Raw genomic sequence first — 21,966 nt, forward strand, 5'->3', positions numbered from 1 at the left:
TGGGAACTAGCAACAGGTGAGGACAATCAGCTCGTGATCTGCACACACCAGCGCTGAATTATCAGCGCTGATTGCCCAGGTCACGAGCTGCAGCAAAAGACAGGACACAGACAACAGGGAAGCCGATGAAGCACCCTGAACCGTGACAGTACCCCCCCCCTCAGGGACGCCTCCTGGCGTCCCCGGAGGACTCACCATGACACCGATGGAATTGGTCAATGAGAGTGCGATCCAGAATGTCACGAGCCGGAACCCAGCATCTCTCCTCCGGGCCAAAGCCCTCCCATTCTACCAGGTATTGATAACCTCTACCCCTCTGTCTCACATCAAGGAGCCGCCGTACCGTATAAGCCGGAGACCCCTCAATGAGTCTAGGAGGCGGAGGGACAGAGGTCTGGGGCTGAAGGGGGGAGCGAATGACGGGCTTTATCTTAGAGACATGAAACACCGGGTGGATATTCTTAAACTGGGGGGTTAAATTGAGTCGAACCGACACCGGACTGAGCACCTTAGAGATGGAAAACGGTCCAATAAATTTGGGTCCCAGTTTACGTGAGGGGAGTTTGAGAGGAATGTCTTTGGAAGACAACCAGACCTTCTGACCGCACACGTAAAGTGGGGGCTTAGCACGGGTGACGATCCGCCGACGCCTTGTTCCTGTCACCAGTCCGAGTGAGGGCTTCTCTGGCGATCCTCCACGTACGGAGGCATCTCTGAATAAACGAGTGCGCGGATGGAACAACGGCGTCGGATTCTTGGGAGGGGAATAAGGGTGGCTGGTAGCCTAAACAGCACTGGAAGGGAGACAAACCCGTAGACGAGACCAGGAGGGAGTTATGTGCATACTCAACCATAGTTAATCTGGAACTCCAAGATGACGGTTCCGCGGACGCCACACAACGCAAGACTCTCTCCAGATCCTGGTTAGCACGCTCAGCCTGACCATTTGTCTGCGGGTGATACCCGGAGGAAAGACTCGCAGTCGCCCCCAGCTGTCGACAGAACTCTGCCCAAAACTTTGACACAAATTGGGGACCCCTGTCAGAGACCACGTTCTCCGGGAGGCCATGAATACGGAAAACGTGATCCAGGACGATAGTCGCCGTCTCCCTCGCTGAGGGCAATTTGGGGAGGGGAATAAAATGTGCGGCCTTCGAGAACCTGTCCACCACAGTAAGGACTACCGTGTTGCCGCTAGACGGAGGTAGGCCTGTGACAAAGTCCATAGCTATGTGTGACCAGGGTCTCGAAGGGACAGGCAGCGGCTGGAGTAACCCTGCTGGGGGTCGATTGGAGCCCTTACCCGCAGCACAAACAGGACATGCCGACACGAACTGACGAGCGTCCCGCGCCATGGAAGGCCACCAGAAGCGCTGCTTGATTAAACTACAGGTACGAGTTGCTCCTGGGTGGCAAGCTAGCATGGACGAGTGACCCCACTGAAGGACGCTAGTTCGGACCGATTCTGGCACAAACAACAGGCTCTCAGGACACCCCGCGGGAACTGTGACGTTGCGCAGAGCCGAGCGGACTCTGGACTCCACCCCCCAGGTAACCATCGCTACCACCCGATCGGGAGGCAGAATGGTCACCGGGAGGATGGCTCTAGGTTCAGCCTCAAAGATCCGCGAAAGTGCGTCAGGCTTACCATTCTTGGATCCCGGACGGTAAGAGATGTTAAAATTGAACCGACCGAAGAACAGTGCCCAGCGAGCCTGTCGGGAATTAAGTCGTTTAGCGGTGCGGATGTATTCTAAGTTCTTATGATCGGTCCAAACTATAAAAGGGACCTCCGCGCCCTCTAACTAGTGGCGCCACTCCTCCAGTGCCAACTTAACAGCCAGTAACTCCCTATTCCCGATGTCGTAATTCCGTTCCGAGGGGGTTAAACGATGAGAAAAAAAATGCGCAGGGATGTACTCTGTCATCCGAAGGTGACCTCTGAGACAAAATCGCCCCCGCTCCTACCTCTGATGCATCCACCTCCACAACGAACTGACGGGACGGATCGGGAGTAGCAAGAATGGGAGCCGAAACAAAGCGACTCTTTAAATTTAAAAATGCAGCCTCAGCCTGCGGCGACCAACAGAAACGTCTTCGAGTGGAGGTGAGATCCGTCAGAGGAAGGGCGACCTGGCTGAAATTCCGAATGAACCGCCTGTAAAAATTGGCAAACCCCAGAAATCGCTGGACCGCTCTACGACTATCTGGGGTAGGCCAATCAGCAACTGCTTTTACCTTGGCGGGATCCATTCGGATTCCTTCTTGTGAAAGAATAAATCCCAGGAACGGAACCGACCGTGCGTAAAACTCGCACTTCTCCACCTTGGCAAATAAACGATTCTCAAGCAGCCGCTGGAGCACTCGCCTGACGTGTTGGACATGGTCACGCTCGTTCTGGGAAAAGATCAGGATGTCGTCGAGATAAACAAATACAAACCGGTCGACCATGTCTCTAAGCACATCATTGACGAGTGCCTGGAAGACCGCCGGGGAGTTCGAAAGTCCAAAGGGCATAACCAAATACTCAAAGTGCCCCGTGGGGGTGTTGAAGGCGGTCTTCCATTCGTCCCCCTCCCTAATCCGAACTAGGTGATAAGCATTGCGAAGGTCCAACTTCGTAAAGATGGTCGCCCCCTGCAAGAGCTCAAAGGCCGATGACATCAACGGCAAAGGATAACGATTCTTGACCGTGATGTCATTCAAGCCCCGATAATCTATACAGGGACGGAGTGATCCATCTTTCTTCCCCACGAAGAAGAACCCCGCCCCCAGCCGGAGAGGAAGAGGGCCGAATGATGCCAGCTACCTGAGAATCATTGATGTACTTCTCCATGGCCTCCCTCTCAGGCCCGGAAAGAGAGTACAGGCGCCCCCTAGGTGGAGAAGTGCCAGGCAACAGATCTATCGCACAGTCATACGGGCGGTGTGGAGGAAGGGATGAAGCTCGGGACTTACTGAAAACCGCTCTCAAGTCATGGTAAGCCTCCGGTACATTCGCCAGGCTCACCGGCTCCTCCTGTAACACAGAACAAGACATAACCGGAGAAAATGCCGGACCCAAACATTGAGATAAACAAAAAGGGCTCCATGCCAGAACAGAATTAAGAGTCCAGTCAATGTGTGGGTTATGTTTGACCAACCATGTGTGTCCTAATACTAATGGAGTGGAGGGAGAATGAATGAGGAGAAAACGAATCTCCTCAGCATGATTACCCGAGAGGGTGAGAGTAATAAACCTGGTGGAGTGTGTAATTCTAGTGAGATGGGTGCCGCACAGAGTCCTGGCTGAAATGGGCTCGGCCAGTGGAACTGATGGAACACCTAATCGGGCAGCCAGCTCATTGTCCATAAAATCACCCTCTGCTCCAGAATCAATTAAAGCTGACACCTGATAACTAGTTTTATTAAATTGTAATGAAGCCTGAAGGACGGAACGACCACCAGAGGGCAGCAATGTATTAGTGACGCTCACCGTACGCCCCTCCTTGGCCGAAAAACAAACGCCGCCCCTTCACTGGACACGAGGCCGCCACATGCCCCGCCCCCCCCACAGTAGAGACACAGACTGTGAGTGAGGCGATGGCGCCTCTCGGTGATCGTCAGCCGGGCTCTCCCGATCTGCATGGGCTCCTCCTCAGGCATGACGAGACGCTGAGAAGTTGCGTCACCCGCCGCTCCAGCGGCCAGGTCGGAGAAAAGCTCGCGAGAGACCACGCCCCTCCGATGGCGGGGACCGGAGAGCTATCCGGTTGTCAACGCGGATGGCGAGGTCGACTAAACCGTCGAGGCTGGGGGGCAGTTCGAGAGAATATATCTCGTCCTTGATGTAGTCTACCAACCCGTGAAGAAAGTGATCCCACTGCGCTTTAGCATTCCATCCGCATGACGCGGCGAGCGAGAGTGCGGAACTCTATGGAGTAATCCGACACCGACCGACCTCCCTGTTGCAGCAAAGATAACGCCCGCGCCGCCTCCGTCCCAAGCGCGGAGCGATCGAACACCTTGCGGAGCTCCTCCGAAAACTCCTTAAACGAGCTGCAACACTGATGATCATTGTCCCACATGGCCGTACCCCATTCTCTCGCTTGTCCGACTAAAAGCGTGATGATGAATGCCACTTTAGCTCGCTCCGTGGGAAAACAAGAGGGCTGGAGTGAAAAAGTCAGCGAACATTGTGACAGAAATGAACGGCATGAGTTGGGCTCACCGGAGTATGGAGCAGGTGGATTAAGACGAGGCTCCACATGACGGGAAGCAACACTCTCTGGTTCGGACGGAGGTTGTACAACAGGAGTCGCGGGAGGAATAATCTGAAGCCGATCAAGCCGTTCTGTGAGCTGGGTCAGTTGCAGTGACAGCTCCGAAAAAGCGTGACGAGAAGCGGTGATTTCCTCCTGCTGTCTACCCAGCAGCGTGCCCTGCTGCCTGAGGATTCGGAGAACATCGATCTCCTCTGCTGAGTCCATAATGGTCAGTAGATTCTGTCAGGAACGCGAAGAGAGAGAACTCAAACGCAGAGGATTCGGGCAACAGTTTATTGGGTACAACAAAAATACCAAAATAATCCAACGTGTGAATGTCACACACACACAAAAAACTGAAGCCTGGTGTAACAACTCTAGAGCCGTCCGTACCGACACCTGCGGACACAGGCTGTGGAGACCACCTCTGGTGCAATGCCCAACGGGACGTGGAAAACGAGACAGAGGATCTCGGACACACGGCCAACGAAAGACTCCTCGTCTAGACATCCTGAGCACAACAGCGGTAAAGGTGAGGAAACAGACACACAGCACAATAACAATGACAACGCGAAATCTACTGACAACAAGGGACAGACACAGCAGAGAATAAAAGGGAGAATGGGAACTAGCAACAGGTGAGGACAATCAGCTCGTGATCTGCACACACCAGCGCTGAATTATCAGCGCTGATTGCCCAGGTCACGAGCTGCAGCAAATGACAGGACACAGACAACAGGGAAGCCGATGAAGCACCCTGAACCGTGACAATATGTGTGTGTGTGTGTATATTCAACATCTGTGAGAGTGAGAGTCTATACTAAGAGTTGAGAACATTTAGTTCAGAGCAAAGTATAAATATGAAAGTAAGTGAGAATGTTAAGTAATATAAATAATTGAGTGGAGTTCTATAGAAGGTAATTAGAGTTAAAAAAACAAAACATTTGTATTAAAATATGTAACGTGGTATGTGGAACAGTACATTAAGACAATATTAATTTTCTTTGACAGGGATGCTAACAGAAGCCCTCAGAGGAGGGCGGGCTGTCAGGAGATAACTGAGCTTGACTACATAGCTGCCTTCCAATGCAAAGACAATAAATCAGTAAAGAGTGTCTAACATGTGTCTAAACAAACATCATTAGGTATTTTAAGATCAAACATCCCACCTAAGCCTATTTTACATCCTGTGTTAATGTGAAGAGGAGAACATCCCTGACATAGTTTGTGCCACTGAGGACTACTAAGACAGATGCGGAGGTTCATACAGATTGCAGAATAGCTGGCAGCAGCAAGAGGAAGCCGCTGATGTCAGGGAAACACAGTGACTCCAGCAGAACTCCTCTTGGCACTCTTCACTGATAAATCTGCTGCATGTGAAGAAAACGGACTCGGAGGACTGGCCTTTTCGCCCCTTTTGAATGAATTAGAATAGAATGTTCAGACAAGCAGTCTGCTTGAGTTTGCTGGACAAATGAGGTTGTTTGTGGATGCTGATCTCTCTGTGGGTACAAGCTCCAAGACGAATGTTAAATGTGACAGCAAATGAAACGGGCTGAAATAGCAAACAAGATGAAGGGTGGATAAGATGTGACAAGCTTCAGCGGTAAGAAAGTCACAACACTACCTTTGCTTATCAACTGCACAACAAAGCAAGAAGCGTTGTGAGTGAAAACCACTTCTCTTTTCCAAAAACCAGTGAACTGATGCAAAGGCTGTTACAAAAAGCAGGTATCTTGTTAAAAATACCTAAAAATATTTATTTAAAAATATCTAAAAAAACTTTTTGAGAAGTCAAAAAAGGCAAACAACTAAGACAAGCTTACCAGAATCAACTAAGACAAGCTTACCAGAATCAACTAAGACAAGCTTACCAGAATCAACTAAGAGAAGCTTAGTGAAAATGAACCCAAAATGGCAGAAAAAGTGAGAAAGATCATGATTACAATAAATATTTATAATTAATTGAATACTGAGAAATATTGAAAAATACATAAATAAATGTTTTTGTGTACTGTGTATATTGTATATTTATGCTTATGTCATTTCTCTTGCTTCACCTGTAATTAAATCTATAGTGAGTCAAGTATCTTGTGCACAGTGCACTATTTGTATGACACACATGAGTTGCTAAGTAGAGCATGTCACATATTACTTGTAAAAAGGGCAAAAAAATAACATACATAAACGTGTGTGTGTGTGTGTGTGCATACATATATATTAAATTGATCAAAATGTACAATAAAGACATTAACAATGATACAAAATATTACATTAAGGCTGTTCTTTTGAACTTTATATTCATCAAAGAACCATAGAAAAAATTGATTGTGATTATGTATCACCGAAGTAAAGGTGCTGAAAATTCAACTTTGGCATCACAGGATGAAATTACATTAAAAAAAATATATGAAAAAATCTTATCAACCACAAACTTTTGAATGGTAGAGTATATAATTACATATTATTGTAACAGTTAGGAACAGCTGCACAATCTGATTGGCTGAAAAGCCATGATTTTGTGTTATTATGAAATGTACTGGTTGTACTTTGTGTTTGGAATATTTCATACTCTCATAGAAAGCAGAGAGGAAACTGTGGTGGAATATGAATGTCTCACCACTATTTTGGTGTCGCGCGCTGTGTTCTCCGGGATCGTGACCCAATATTCTGCCTGTTCCCACTGTGGGGGCTGGTTGTGCACATTGGTGATGATGACAGTGAGGTCGACCGAGCTGCTCCGACTCCCTCCGTCTGTAGCGATTATCTGCTGGCTGATCCGTGATGTCTGTCAGGACGAGAGACAGGTGATATCATCCAGCCTAGGGGCTTATCAGCATACACTGTAATAATACATAAGTTGTCACTGATACCGGTGACGACAGGTGAAGTTTTTCTGTCAACGGAGGTTCAAAGAGGAGAGCAATCCCTGATACTTCCACCTGAAGAATTGGTCTCCATTATCCATTGGGTGTTTCACATCCAGAATATAATGTACAGCAGCTAAGACTCTAGATGTTTTTTTTTTTTTTTTTACTTTAATGATTCCTTCAAATGACTCTTACTAATTGAAAAGCACATCTAAGAGTGAGTCAGCAGTAAACTTTGCTTAACTGATTCCAAAATTTTGCCTTTTCAGGTCAGAAAGAGAAAGAGGCAGACAGGAAGAGAAAGATGGGGAATGAGAGGAGGTAGGAATAACAGTTGGGGGTGGTGGGGTTAAGTTGTCAATTTGATGACAGGTGAGTTTAGCGTGGGTGCCATTTCCTGCCTTTCTAAAACTGATCTACTCTGACATAAGTGACGCAAGGCGGTCAGACTGGCTAATGAAAAACATGGGCCAGACTTGCAGTATACACATCTTAATGACCTGCTCTGACGAAATTGCATCCACATCTATTTCTGTTGAGAGTGATGAAAGCATGTTAAAAGCAGTGTAGTACTGGACATGAACCGTGCATTAATAAAATCTAGCTTCTAATGCTTTGCATGAAGACTGGCATCACTTATGACTCTATAAACAGGATGCAGGAGATTTTACAAGAGCACAGGCTGTCTTTCTGATAGCGTTTTAATGTCAACTCAACCACCAACCTCTCAAAGCTTAAATATCCTGCATAGAAATAAGACAGCCATTTGGGGGCAGAAAAGTGAAGATGGTGGCATTTCTGCCCAGACCAAACAACACACACATACACAAGAATGGATGTTTCTTCAACTATGGAAACTTTTGGCCTTATAGACTTATAAAATAAATTTCACACTCTCGCTAGTTTAATTTGTATATTAGTATTTATTAGGTGAAAAATTGTTTCCCATGTTGGAAATTACCCCATAAGTCAATTATGCCATTTAAAAAAAAAAATAGTTGCAGAAAAAATATAAAAATTATGTGTTTTTCACTCTTTATTTACACTATTGTTTCATATTTTTATGACTGATAGTATTGAAAGTCTGGGTCTCAGTCAAAGTTTACAAAAATGTGAAGGCATGGTAATACGTTTTCATATAATGAAAAGAAAAAAGGTTGATTAGTTGAATAAAAAGATGAAAAGAAAAAAGGAAAGGAAGAAAAATTATGTTTAATGAAAAAATCAGTAGGCAAGATAACTCTCCCATCTGAATAAAGGAAATCATACATATTTTTATGCCTATTATAACAGAACGCTGTCCCTCCAGACTTAAGGTTTACATGAATATATATATAACATCTCTTTGGGTCCCTACAATGTTTAATATGCAAAACTGACTATGGAGGATGAGAATGTGTTTTCTATAAAACACACACATGCAAGACAAAGTACCTGTACTACAATAAGCAGTATTAAGTTTTCTCAGCAGGAATGTGTGCACGTGATCTTTAAACATGTTTGTTCACACAAGTGCATGTTTTTACTCTATACCTTAGGGACAAAAAAAAAGGTTAACTAAATCTAACAAAAATTTGGAGAAGTCCTATAAAGATAAAAAATAAAACAGAGCAAATTAACTTAACAAAACAAGTAAAGCAACAATATTATAAATCCTTAATAAATTTAAGGACAACAGCTGTATTTATTATAAATTATATTTATCTAATCACACACACATAAGCACACAGATATATATATATATATATATATATATATATATATATATATATATATATATATATATATTTCATTCTACATAGGTATATTTCTGCTCAGGTGCTCAAAGAGTCTGCCCAGAAGAAATTGATTTTGCTTAGTAATAATTAGCTTTATTTATAACAACAGAAGTCTATTGCATGTTCCCATTTTAAAAGCTTGGTAAAGGTGTGTGTTTGTGTACCTGTGAGATAGGATGGTTGACGTAGATCCATCCTGTGCTGGGGTTGATATGAAAGTAGGCTGGGCTCTGCTGGGACAGAGAGTAGGTGATGGCCGCATTGGTGCCCTGGTCGTCATCATGAGCTGCCGCCCTCAGGAAGCTTGTCCCAACTGGTGTGTCCTCTCGCAGGAAGTCTGGCATGGATAGGGTTAACACAGGCATCAACAAAAATAAATAACATCAGTCTAAATACAAGCAATGCCTGCTGCTATTAAAATCCATGTGCAGGGAAAGGGGGGGGGGATGCGTAGCCCAGAAACGTTTCAATCTTTACCTTTAATAGTTAATGAGCTTTCTCAGTACCGCTTTTAATGTGATGAAAAGGAATTCTGACATCAAATTTACTGAACTTATATTTGCAATTATAAATAAAATCACTTAACCTAGAAGTGTGAGAAATTTGCTGTGCTCTTCTAAGCGAGCTTTCCAGGATTGCAAACGATTGCATCTAAAAATGATTAATGATGTGTTTATACTGTGTTCAGTGCATTAAAGCTCACCTTGCTCAAACTGTTATGCATTTTTAATATTGAGGTTTAATGTGTGTTGACTACACCCAGGAATCTTGAACTTGAGAATTTGTTAAGCTTGCAATCCTTACTGCCCTTAAGTGCAATGTTAAAGGTCCATGTATAAATGTTTAAAGAGTCTACAGCTACAACCTGAGTTGGGGCTATGTCATGGATGCCTTCTTGCTCGTATATACGCAAACAAGAAGAGGAACAGATCTTAAGTACGGTCAACAGATCCTATCACTACAGAAGACCATTTGGAAGTTTTCATTTCATAGTATCACTACGTAACAAATTTAAAAAATGGCTCTTTAGGAAAAGCTTTTACTTTAGGATTTACATAAGAAAAGTGTGCTGCCTTGTACACTGCAGCTAACATCGGCATCAGTTTGACCAGGTCTTCAATAAGACTTATAAACATTGTTTAGTGGTTCTTACATTGATAGCGGCTGTTCTCAAACTTTGGGTCGTTGTCGTTCTGGTCAGCAATCAGGACAGTGATCTGACAGATGCCGATGAGGGGCTCCTTTGCTTGGTCCGTAGCCGTGACCGAGAGTGTATACTCTCGCTGCCTCTCTCGATCAAAACTTACGACCGTACTGATCAAACCTGCACAACACATACAATGCCAAAAAGAGGCAACTCATTGGTGAGCTGGTTTCTTTATAGAGTTCACAAGTTTAATGCAACTAAATGGCATGCATTCTGCTTATGTTTAAAAAATGAGGCCCATTGACTAGAAACACATGCCAGCTAAAGCTCAATTGTGTGTAATCAATGATCTGGTAAAGAAGGAAGGAAATACCTGTGTCAGGGTTGATAGTAAACCCTGGTGAGGCCCCGTCCCTCTGCATTATCCCGTACTTGACCTCCCCGTTGACCCCAGTGTCGGCGTCGTGAGCCTGCACGCGCAGGACAAAAGTGCCTGGGGGCTGATTCTCCAGGACCAGTGCATTCACACTGTAGTTGTGACACTTTAAAGGAACCAGAGTTTCAGACATGGATAATAATACAAGAAATGACAGAAATGCATTCTTAGCAAAAGCCTAGGCAAAGGTCAATATCAAGATCTCAAACAAAAACTAAACAGTACCAGATTGACGCCGGACATATGATTCCTCATAATAATAGAAAAAGAGCAAGAAAAGCAGGAACATGACATGATGACAGAGAGAATGAATTTTGTATTTAGGATAAAGTGTTTATAAATTCCTATTTGAGGTCCATAATAGGAGCACACACACTCATAATGAGGCCTCAAGCTCCCTCTTCTTCCTCCTCCTCTTGTTTTCTCATCATGCTCTCATTATAGAGCGGGCATCTGATGAGGGGTGCCCACAAGGGAGTGCCATGTCAACTTAAGGCGATTAATCAAGTGACTAGATCGATACCAGGGATAAAAGCTGGAATTAGCCTCCCTCCCAGCCTCTGAAGAGAATTCTCACTGCACTTTGCACTTCACACCACTCATTGTCTTTCAACACACACATACACACATTCACATTTCTGAGAGGGCTTAGGTAGGATTTCTCAGTTTAGCAAGAGAAAAGACTCGAACAGATAGTCTACTGCCATAATCTGCAGTGCTATTAGGAGCGCCGGTAACCAGCAACTGCAAAGCAGGGTGAGGGTTTGCATTCGACTGAACATCGAAAAGCGTGTGTGGCCAAGATGAGGCAGTGTGAACCTCACAAAGCCTGTCAAGACATGACTGGGTCATACTGCACTTCAAAATCAAAAGAAATGATATCTTAAAACTAAAATAAAAGACTATTGATATTTTTTTGCATTGTGACAATTTTCATTACGTTTCTGTGGAAGCCTGTTTCCCCTATGGAATAAAGAAATAAAACTCAGAATTATGACTTTTGTTTTTGCTATTTTTTTTTTAGACTTCTGAGTTTACATCTCACAATTTTATCTTTTTGTTTGTTTTTGTTTCTTCTCAGAATTGGCAGATATAAACTTGAGACAATTGCCAAAGGTAGTAAGGACATCGATAAAATAGTCCATGTGACATCAGTGGTTCAACCGTAATGTTACAAAGCTATGAGAATACTTTTTGTGTGCAAAGAAAACAAAAATAACAACTTTATTCAACAATTTCTTCTCTTCCGGGTCAGTTGATGCGCTTTAACAAGAGTACCACAACGCATGTGTGTGATGATGCTGCTGATGCAGGAGCCGGCATTCTGATCTAGAACCCAGATGCACTGTGACTTGTTTGCAAGCAGAGGAATGTACACGCATGCGTTGTGGTACTCTTGTGAACGCAAATAAGAAATTATTGAATAAAGTCTTTATTTTTGTTTTCTTTGTACAGAAAAAGTATTCTCGTTGCTTCATAACATTCCGGTTGAACCACTAATGTCACATGGACTATTTTACCGATGTCCTTACTACCTTTCTGGGCTATAAAACATTTCAGTTCCGTTGCCGTCTATGCAGGGCTTGGATTTGTGTTCTCAAGATGAACAAAGGTCTGACAGAATTTTTATTTTTGGGTGAACTGTCCCTCTAAGCTTTGGGTTTATGTTAATGAAATTAAAAGTAACCACAATTCAGTTTGCAAACAGATGAAAGAAAGCAGACCAATCCAATTCACAAACTAAATATAATGATGATGTCATTGCTTCTAACTACTTTTGAATACTGAACTTTATATTGACTTGTATTATATATACAGTAACATTCCGTTATACATAAGTCAATTAAAATTGAGCTTTTATCTTAGAAATGCCAGAATGTTAATGCAAATTTGAGGGGGAATGCAACTGTGTTTTGTGTAATCAATTATTAGCTGCACAAAGCATAAAACCATCAAAACCCTTACGAAAAATAAGTTTATTCAAGTGTGCTATTAGTATACTTCTTTTAAACTAAAAAATAGGAAAGTATGCTTTTAGTTTACTTTTTATGTACTTCTCAGAAATGGGATTTATGTACTCAGAAATATACTTAAAATGACATTTAAGTGTACTTGGCTTATACTTACAAAAAGTCTAAATATACTTGAACTTTACTTAAGTATACTTAATAAAATAAACTTGAAGTATACTACTTTTTGGTAAGGGAATTCAAGAGACATTCAGAAACCAAATATTATATTAATAAATAACTATTCATAAAAAAAAGCTTTCAATGTTTGAATATAAAAACATTTTCTGTACAATAAACAAGTTTGGTACTGCACTGAATCACTATTTGGTGTAAAATGAAGAGTCTTGAAACCAGTTGAGAACCAGTGATACAGAAGAGTAAGACTCTGGTCAGCAGGGCAGGCATAGAGAGTGAGAGGAAGGAACAGGGCCAGATGTTGCCCCTGGGGCTCACTTAGTGCTTCTATTTCATATGCATCCCCTGTGCCGGTGAGTAATTCCCCCTTGAAATATTCATGGGCAGCAGCAGAGGAGATGGCAGCGGCGGCAGCAGAAGTAGGGCCTGTGGGGCTCACGGAGAGTGTACAGGGACACGATTCTGCCTCCTACACACTCACACACAGCCCTCCTGCACCACCGGCCTGCGTGGAAAAGCTCTCCCACAGGAGACCTCCAAGAGCCTTTAGATCTCCTTCTGCCAGCTGTCTGCTCTTCCATCAGCTCTGCTTTCACCTGTCTCTTTCTCGCTGTGTTTCATTCTGCACGTTCTTTAATATTTGCTCTCTTTTACTTGCACATTTTGGGGTAAATTCATGAAATAGCTTTTTAGCCAGATGCGCAATGTAGTCAAACATATTTTCAATGCCTTAAAGAGACAATTCAGGTATCTGGTTCACCGTCTGAGTAAAGTATGTAAGTTCATGGCAGTCTCCTGCATCCTTCACAATCTAACAGTCAAAAACAAACCTAAAAACGGAGAATTGTGTCATAGAAATTGTGTTCAGCAATGATTCATATTTTTTTTGTGAAACAGGTTATAAAATGAGACTGTGGATGTCATCAGTAGATGCAATTCATTGTTTATCCTTTCTCTTACAGTATGTCTTCTGCTCTTTTATTTCTGTATATTAGCTCCTACCCATTATTTTTTACTTTTTGTCCCCTCAGACTTCATCTCTGTCTCTAAACACTGCCATTAGTGAGGTGTTCACAGTGTCATTGGTATTAAAAGCCTGAAGCACTTCATGCTAGGCAGGTTTAATGAGAGAATATATTTGAATTCTTTACTCATATCTAGACCGATCGAGTTAGGCTCTTCTTCTGCGTATCGCTCACTAGAAATGGATTTTGACACACAGGTTTAAGATCTTTTTTAACCTTACCTCATCAAATACTGGCTTGTTGTTGTTGATGTCATTAATGCCAACGATGACCTGGGCGGAGCTGCTAAGGGGGAGTGGCCCACCGGCTGCATTGTCATCAGTCGCCGTGATGTTGAGGACATATTGAGGCCCGCGAAGTTTAGGAGGAGGACTACGCCGCAGTTTGATGATGCCTGTAAATAATTCAATAGAATGCTTTAGCTCATCTCACCGTCTTTTTGAAAGACAAGTGTGCATAACTGTAATGAATCTGCACTTGTATAATAAAATTACATTTAAAAAATGGTATTTGCAGATAATATAACATTAATTAAATAAAAGACCACTTAAAGAGACTACACTTCATGACTGTTTCATAAGTACATTTTAAATCATTTATTTAATCATCTTAAAGTATACTTACGTGTGCTGACTAACATACTAAAGCACATGCTTGATTATAATTTTAACTGTAGTTAAACTTAAGATTTCTTATTTACTAAATAGCAACTTAATCGTCACAAGTATGTTATTACAAATATCATTAGAAATGACATTAATGGATATTTTAGTTTATCATTAAAGCTGGTCAGAGCATTCAGCAGTACAAAAAAGATTTCAAAAATTCAGCAACTTAATTTAATCTAAAAGTAAATAATAAAACTGTACATTTTCATTTAACTAAAATTAAGTAAAAAATTGAGTGCCCCAAAAAAATACATTCATTACATACACTTAAGTATATTCTGTTAAAGGGTATTATTTCCATAATAAGTACTCTTTTTTTAAAAGTTTGCAAAAGTGTACTTTGTTTTTCACAAGGGTGTACAACCAAAAGATTCGCTGTCAAAACTGTTTATGAAGACAAGCGCTTTTTTACCCAAGGTGACAACCTCTCAAAATGAAAACATTAATATCTGAAAAGAATGACAACCGCCTTTATGCATCATGCTTAACAACATCGCAAAATGGGCTTCTTATGGTTGCACATTCACCAAACAACTGAGAAGGAGGGGGTTGTGCGCAAAAAAATTGCTGCTGCATCTTTGAAGTGACAACTCCATGCAGCTTTTCTGAGTGCTGAAGCCATGGGCCATCTCTCTGCGCTGGCCTGTAACGAGTTGGCTGGTGGAACAGCCATGCTGAGAGGCTGATAAGACAGGAGAGAGCTTTAGCATACTGCTGTTTTCCAGCTCTTAGGCATAAAATGTGCTGGTAAACAAACGAAAAGCAAACACTGCAGACAAATGTAACCTTGAGACTGAAAGCACACAGGCAGGCAAGCATGAAAACAGACAAACATTGCATTCACACACAAGTGCACACACAAAAAAACAAGCGCTTTAGACCAAAAACAACACAAGGGGTGTTTGCTTTTCCTACAAATACAACAAACGTGAGTTGAATGATGGATTAAAAGCGCGTGCTGAGCAGACAGGAAGAGGAAACCCCTTTTTTTGCATTGCATTTTATTTTTAAATAAAACACACCAAAAACAAAACACCGAACCCAATGCCACGACGCTGTTACCAGAGCAGCGAGCTTTGAGCTTGCATCCCACTTGACTCACCCTTCTGGTTGTCCAGCTCAAAATTGCTGTTTTCGTTACCCCCAGTGATGGCATATGTTACGCCATCCCCGTCTGGGTCTTTGGCGTGCACAATGGCCACTAGAGTCTCCGGGCCAGCGTCTTCTGAAAGAAAGGTTTTATATCTGCAGAAAGAGGGAGACAGAACGAGATAGACAGACAGATCAGGCTAAGAACATCACAGACCCACCATCTGCTTCCCCTACACAGCTTCTGAAGCGTATCCCAGGGCGCACAAAAACAACCACGCGGTCCCTGCACCGAGAAGAACCAGAGTGAATCCTAACATAAACACACACCCATACTGCAGCTCTAATGATGATACACCACCAACACCTCCTTTATGTGTCTCCCAAACTTCTATCAAGGGAGATGATGTTCTCAAATAGAGCCCTATGTGTGTTTGTGTCTGTTTACATTTCTCTAAATCAGACCAAATGTCTGCCTCTCTTTCTGGCTACATTCAATAAATGCCGAGCTCTATAGCCTGATGCTCAGCTTTCGTGGGACCCTCTGCTTTCTTCTGCTCTGATAAAATCCCATTGTGACAAAGAAAGGAAAAAAGAGGGGGGGGGAGGAAAACTGAAACTAAAATAGAACAGAGAGGGGTATGAAATATGTCAAATTAACATCAACTCAAATGACTATTTAATGTCCATTTATTTTATAGTTGATATAGTCATTTAGAAGTACAGACATTGCAAAATAAACACCAATTTAGAAGAAAAATGATCACATTGCAAAATAAACACCAATTTTGAAATTTTTGAAGCCAATGGAAATTAAGTTTTATGAATGAATGAATGAATGAAAATGAATGAATGATGAATGAAGTTAAAATGAATGGAATTAAATGATTCTGCAAAAAAACTAAATTAAGTTAATATATATATTAAGTTAAAAACAAAAGTTAAATAAATAAATAATAAATGTTTGAGTTGAATTTATTATGTGAGAAGAATGTGATTTGAGAGATCATTGGTCAATTATACAGTTTTGTATTTATTATATCCAAACATAATTTCAATTTTTAAATGAAATTAAAATATATATCAAGTTAAAAAAAGATTACTATAAGTTAATAAGGTAAAGTAAATAAATACATATATGAGTAAATTAATAATAAATACATAAATAAATAAATAAATGTTTAATTTATTATGTGAGAAGAAAGAGATTTGAGAGATCAACGGTCAATTATATAGTTTAAGTAGTGATTATATGCAAATATTTGATTGCAGATTGTTGATTCTGACAAATCAGAATCAAGTACTCCTGAAAGCTTTGCAATCAAAAGGAAATGGAAAACAGACAGAAAAGAATCATACATAGATTGTGAAAAGACAGGAGCTTCATCGTTGACGTTGGCCATGCGGATTCGGATGGAGGCTGTGCCTGTGCGAGGGGGCATTCCCTTGTCCACGGCCACCACCATGCACTCGTACATGTGGTTGGGTCTCTCATAGTCCAGCTTCTGACTGGGGCTCACCACTCCCTGAGATGAGACGTCAAAATCCACGCTCTGGATGAAGTAGGAAAGTTCTGCATTCAGGCCCGTATCACAGTCCCGTGCCAGAACTAGAAAGAGAGAGAGAGAGGGGCAACAGAGCTGTGTTAAAGGTCAGGCACTGAAAACAAATGTCAATTCTTAATAGATCTACTCTAGGTCAGGCACTGAAAACAAATGTCAATTCTTAATCATCTCTATGCTTTTCTCAGACAGTTGTGTTCTCATTAGGCCTGGAGTGTTATGATATGGGGGTATTCACTATCAATTATGTGCTTTAATGTCACTATGACCACTGCTTGTGTGGTTTTGAGGATGGATTTGTGTGTGTGTTTGTGTGTGTGTGTGTGTGTGTGTGTGTGTGTGTGTGTGTAACACCGTGTCCTAACATGCATGTACATGTTTCAAGTGTCAAGTAATTTGAAGTGAAAAATTCAGCCAGAAGATACTTAATGTTTAATTCAATCAAAAGAAGAAAATAAGGAATTGCATTTTGCATGATAAAAAATGGGGGAAGTGGGTTATTTGTTTATCGTATTATATATACACTCACTGGCCACTTTATTAGGTACACCTTGCTAGTACCGGATTGGACCCCCTTTTGCCTTCAGAACTGCCTAAATTCTTCATGGCATAGATTCAATAAGGTGTTAGAAACATTCCTCAGACATTTTGGTCCATATTGACATGATAGCATCACGTAGTTGCTGCAGGCTTGTCAGCTCCACATCTATGATGCGAATCTCCCGTTCCATCACATCCCAAAGCTGCTCTATTGGATTGAGATCTGGTCATCTGAGTACAGTGAACTCATTGTCATGTTCAAGAAACCAATCTGAGATGATTTGAGCTTTGTGACATGGTGCATTATCCTGCTGGAAGTAGCCATCAGAAGATGGGTACACTCTAGTCATAAAGGGATGGACATGGTCAGCAACAGTACTCAGGTGGGCTGTGGCATTTAAACAATGCTCAATTGGTACTAAGAGGTCCAAAGTGTGCCAAGAAAATATCTCCCACACCATTACACCACCCTGAACCGGCATCTGAATGAAAGAAATCGAGACCGTTGAGACAAGGCAGGATGGATCCATGCTTTCATGTTCTTTTTCCTGTTCTTAGCCAAATTCTGTTATGTTGTGCTTTCAGTAGATGGACGTGTTGTGCATTCTGCATATTCTGCTGGTTGTAACGAGTGGTTAATTGAGTTACTGTTGCCTTTCTATCATCTCTAACCAGTCTGCTTATTCTCCTCTGACCTCTGGCATCAACAAGGCATTTTCGTCCACACAACTGCTGCTCACTGGATATTTTCTCTTTTTCTGTCCATCCTCTGTAAACCCTAGAGATGGTTGAGTGTGAAAATCCCAGTAGCCACGTCTGGCACCAACAACCATTCCACATTCAAAGTCACTTAAATCCCCTTTCTTTCCCTTTCTGATGCTCAGTTTGAACTTCAGCAAGTCATCTTCACCACATCTAGATGCCTAAATGTATTGAGTTGCTGCCATGTGATTGGCTGATTAGCAATATATATATTGCAGTTTTACTTTCTTTTTGATTAAATAAATGCATCATTGGTAAGACACTTTGTTCAAAAACAAGTTTATATATATATATATATATATATATATATATATATATATATATATATATATATATATATATATAAAATCACAAAATTCTCAATATCATATATATTTATGCAGTAAGAAAACAGTATGACACCAAAAACCATCTTATTTGAAGTTGTTGGACTTTTTGTGCTAAGTGCTTTTTAAATTGCGTACATTGTCATATTAATAGAGCCAATATTAATTAAAACTATGTAGCAGAGGCCAATTCTATATTTGATCAATTTAAGTGCCCATCTGTCAGTGGCACGGTGAAAACAATCTCTCTCTGAACGTGGAGAAGACGAAGGAGATTGTTGTAGACTTCAGGAGAGCACACACTCAGCACGTTCCTCTGACCATCAACGGTGCGACTGTGGAGAGAGTGAGCAGCACCAAGTTTGCTGTGGTGTGCACATCACAGAGGACCTCACCGACAACACTGCAGCACTGGCCAAGAAATCACAGCAGCGTTCTACTTCCTCCGCAAACTGAGGAGAGCCAGAGCCCCACCCCCCATCATGTACACATTCTACAGAGGCACCATCGAGAGCATCCTGACGAGCTGCATCACTGTGTGGTATGGCGCCTGCAACGTGTCCTGCCGAAAGACTCTACAACGCATAGTGAGAGCAGCTGAGAAGATCATTGGTGTCTCTCTACCCTCCCTCCAGGACATTTATGGAACGTAGTCTCACCCGCAAAGCCCTCTGCATCACAGGTGATCCCACTCACCCATCACACAGCTTCTTCAGCCTGCTACCATCAGGGAGGAGACTGCGGGAGTCTCCAGGCCAGGACCAGCAGACTGAAGGACAGCTTCATCCACCAGGCTGTCAGGGAAGCTGAACTCCCTCCCGAACCTGCCCCCCCCTCCCCTTCTCTTCTTCCCCAGGCACCACTGAACTATGAACCCCCCCCCCCCCCACACTAATTATATGATGACATGCACGAGTCACTTGTGCAGCATTGGTCTGCTCACTCACCCGGCTCACTACCCATTCGGCATGGAACTACCTCATCAGTCAGTTAAATAACTGCTCTTGGTCACTTGTCACTTGTCACTTTAATCAGACTTAGATATTTTAATAAGTGATTTTTTTGCACTAAAAAATCTTTTAACTGCACTGTTGTTCACTTCATTGATTTGCACTATATCTGTTCATTTACCTTGCACTGCTTTATTTAACTTTAACTTTATTTTTAACTTTTATTTTTATTATATGTCTTTTTTTTTTTTTTTTTTTTTTTTTTATATAATTCCCTTATTGTATAATTGTATCTACATTTTATATTTGATCTAGTTATTTTTTTAGGCTTTAATGTTAATGTTATCTGTATGCACCGGGGGTCTGAGAGTAACGCAATTTCGATTCTCTGTATGTATGTACTGTACATGTGGAAATTGACAATAAAGCAGACTTGACTTGACTTGACTTGACTTGAAAAGCTGCTGTTGACTGAACAAGATCAAAAGTGGAGGAAGGCTTTGCTGTCATTAGGCACAAAGCCAAAGTCAGGGTCCTGTATCATTATACTGCAGGCAAGCTGTCATCACACCCAGTCAGCCAGTACACTCATTTACTACAGTCACATGACGGCTCTCCAATCTTCAAGGCAAATAGCTAGTGCCCACAGACGTAGCCATGTTCAGCAGAAACCCTCTTTCTCTCACAGTTAAGCTGAGGACTTGTTGCGACTGTTGGCAGCAGGTGGGTAAGGGTGGGTGTCAGCACCCCACATGAGTATAAACAAGTTTCGGAGCAGCCGTGAACGCATGTGAAGTCATACGGCCAGGATTCAAACAGAAGGTTCATTAAAAATACAAGCCCTAATACACTGTCTCTTAGGGCTACCTATTACCATATTTAATGCATGCGAGTGAGAGACCAGTGCTAAATTAAACATACCAGTTAGGCGGCTTGGGAGAGCGATAGACAGAGAAAGGCTGGTAGGAAGGTGGGCTAAGGTTGGGTGAGTTTTAAGTGCGTTGCTTCGCTGTGCGCTAAATCCTCTCCGAGAAGTTTTCTGTGTGATAATTGGAGCGCGTTCTGCACTTCTCTTCCTGCTAGGCCCTATTAAAAGTCAGCACCCAATTTACAGTCTAATCCCGTTTTAAGGTAAACAACAATAATAATCTCTCCCTTCTGCCAGGCTTCACACAGTCAACCATTGCACATTTTCTTTTTTTTCCCACTCACAACAGAACACATTTGATAAGAAAATAACAGCCCCAGCTGGTGTTTGTGTGAACCTGCTGCTTTTACATGTTGAGAGCAAGAGAAAGAGAGCGAGGGAGATGAAACGAGAAGAGAAAGAATACACAGAGACAGAAAAAGAAAGTTGTTTTGCATACCGCACTAAAACAGAAGAGCCAACTGAAATCAGAGGCAGGAACCATTCTGTTTGCATATGGCCAACAGTGCTTGTTTTCACTGGGTGCAGTGATATGTAAACATAATTGAATTGAATAAATACAGTTGGCATTCTAAATTTGTGCATCTGCCCCACAAAGCGTGTGGTCTGCCAGTTCTGACTCACTTCTGTTGCTTGTTGCTTCTCTTTTCTCTCTTTGCTGCTTCTTTCCATCAGTGTCGTAGGCTTGTGCATAAAGTCTAAATTAAGAATAGTTAATCACAGAGAATTCTCCGGAGAAGGTGAGGAGCTCTTTAAAACGGTGGGCAGCGCAGAGCTTTTCGATCTCTGATGAGCACTGGATGAGAAGAATTTCCTGGCAGCTAAGCACAAAGCTTCTGTTTTATACTAAGATAACTATTAGATTGGAGATTGTTAATGAAAAAGGACACATGCTTGTACTCACACATACAGTTGAACATGTACAGATCACGGCCAATTTTACTGAACAAGACCTCTGTGCATTAATTCAGTTTTTTTTTTGTTTTTTTTTTCACATATATTAATGTTGTAGTTTTTCAGTGTTTTTTAGCATGTTGCTATGTGGTTGCTAGGCTGCCCCTGTCAAAGGTGTCCAGCCACAAGTCCCTCTGATATTATGGTCTGTAGATATGCCTCCTTCAGTGGAAGTCTCAAATTTTTTACTAGAAACACACATGTATCCATATGGTACCATAATGGTTAGCCTTCAATATGAGAGATCTTTGTAATTTATCAGTATCAGTCAACACTGGATATATACTGTATTAGCATTACATATTCAATAGATGTTAAGATTACCTTTGTCATCATAAAAAACTTAATTTTTTTATTTTTACTAATTTAAAAAGTTAAATATTTAAATTCATAAATTCATTTATCAAACTGAATATTGTCATATTTAATGCCTATTTATACTCCTAGCTTTTAACTGATTTTAGTTTTTAGTGTTTTATTTTTAACTTTAATTAGACAAATAGTAAAGTTTTACTATCTCTTTTCGCAAGACTTTAATTA

General features: G+C 41.8%; 1 protein-coding gene across 1 annotated transcript in view; it reads right to left on the reverse strand.

The window, feature by feature from the left end:
- LOC109105055 (neural-cadherin-like) overlaps window positions 1-21,966 on the reverse strand; it is a 118,747-nt gene that overhangs the window by 31,484 nt on the left and 65,297 nt on the right. The window contains exons 6-12 of the mRNA XM_042772984.1: window positions 16,764-17,013; window positions 15,418-15,560; window positions 13,869-14,041; window positions 10,413-10,581; window positions 10,046-10,216; window positions 9,057-9,229; window positions 6,865-7,032 (exon numbers count right to left, since the gene is read on the reverse strand). Of these exons, the coding sequence (XP_042628918.1) occupies window positions 6,865-7,032; window positions 9,057-9,229; window positions 10,046-10,216; window positions 10,413-10,581; window positions 13,869-14,041; window positions 15,418-15,560; window positions 16,764-17,013 (1,247 nt within the window). The remainder of the gene's footprint in view (window positions 1-6,864; window positions 7,033-9,056; window positions 9,230-10,045; window positions 10,217-10,412; window positions 10,582-13,868; window positions 14,042-15,417; window positions 15,561-16,763; window positions 17,014-21,966) is intronic.

The sequence above is a fragment of the Cyprinus carpio genome, chromosome A16 (genome assembly GCF_018340385.1).
Source record: "Cyprinus carpio isolate SPL01 chromosome A16, ASM1834038v1, whole genome shotgun sequence".
Taxonomy (NCBI): Eukaryota; Metazoa; Chordata; class Actinopteri; order Cypriniformes; family Cyprinidae; genus Cyprinus; species Cyprinus carpio.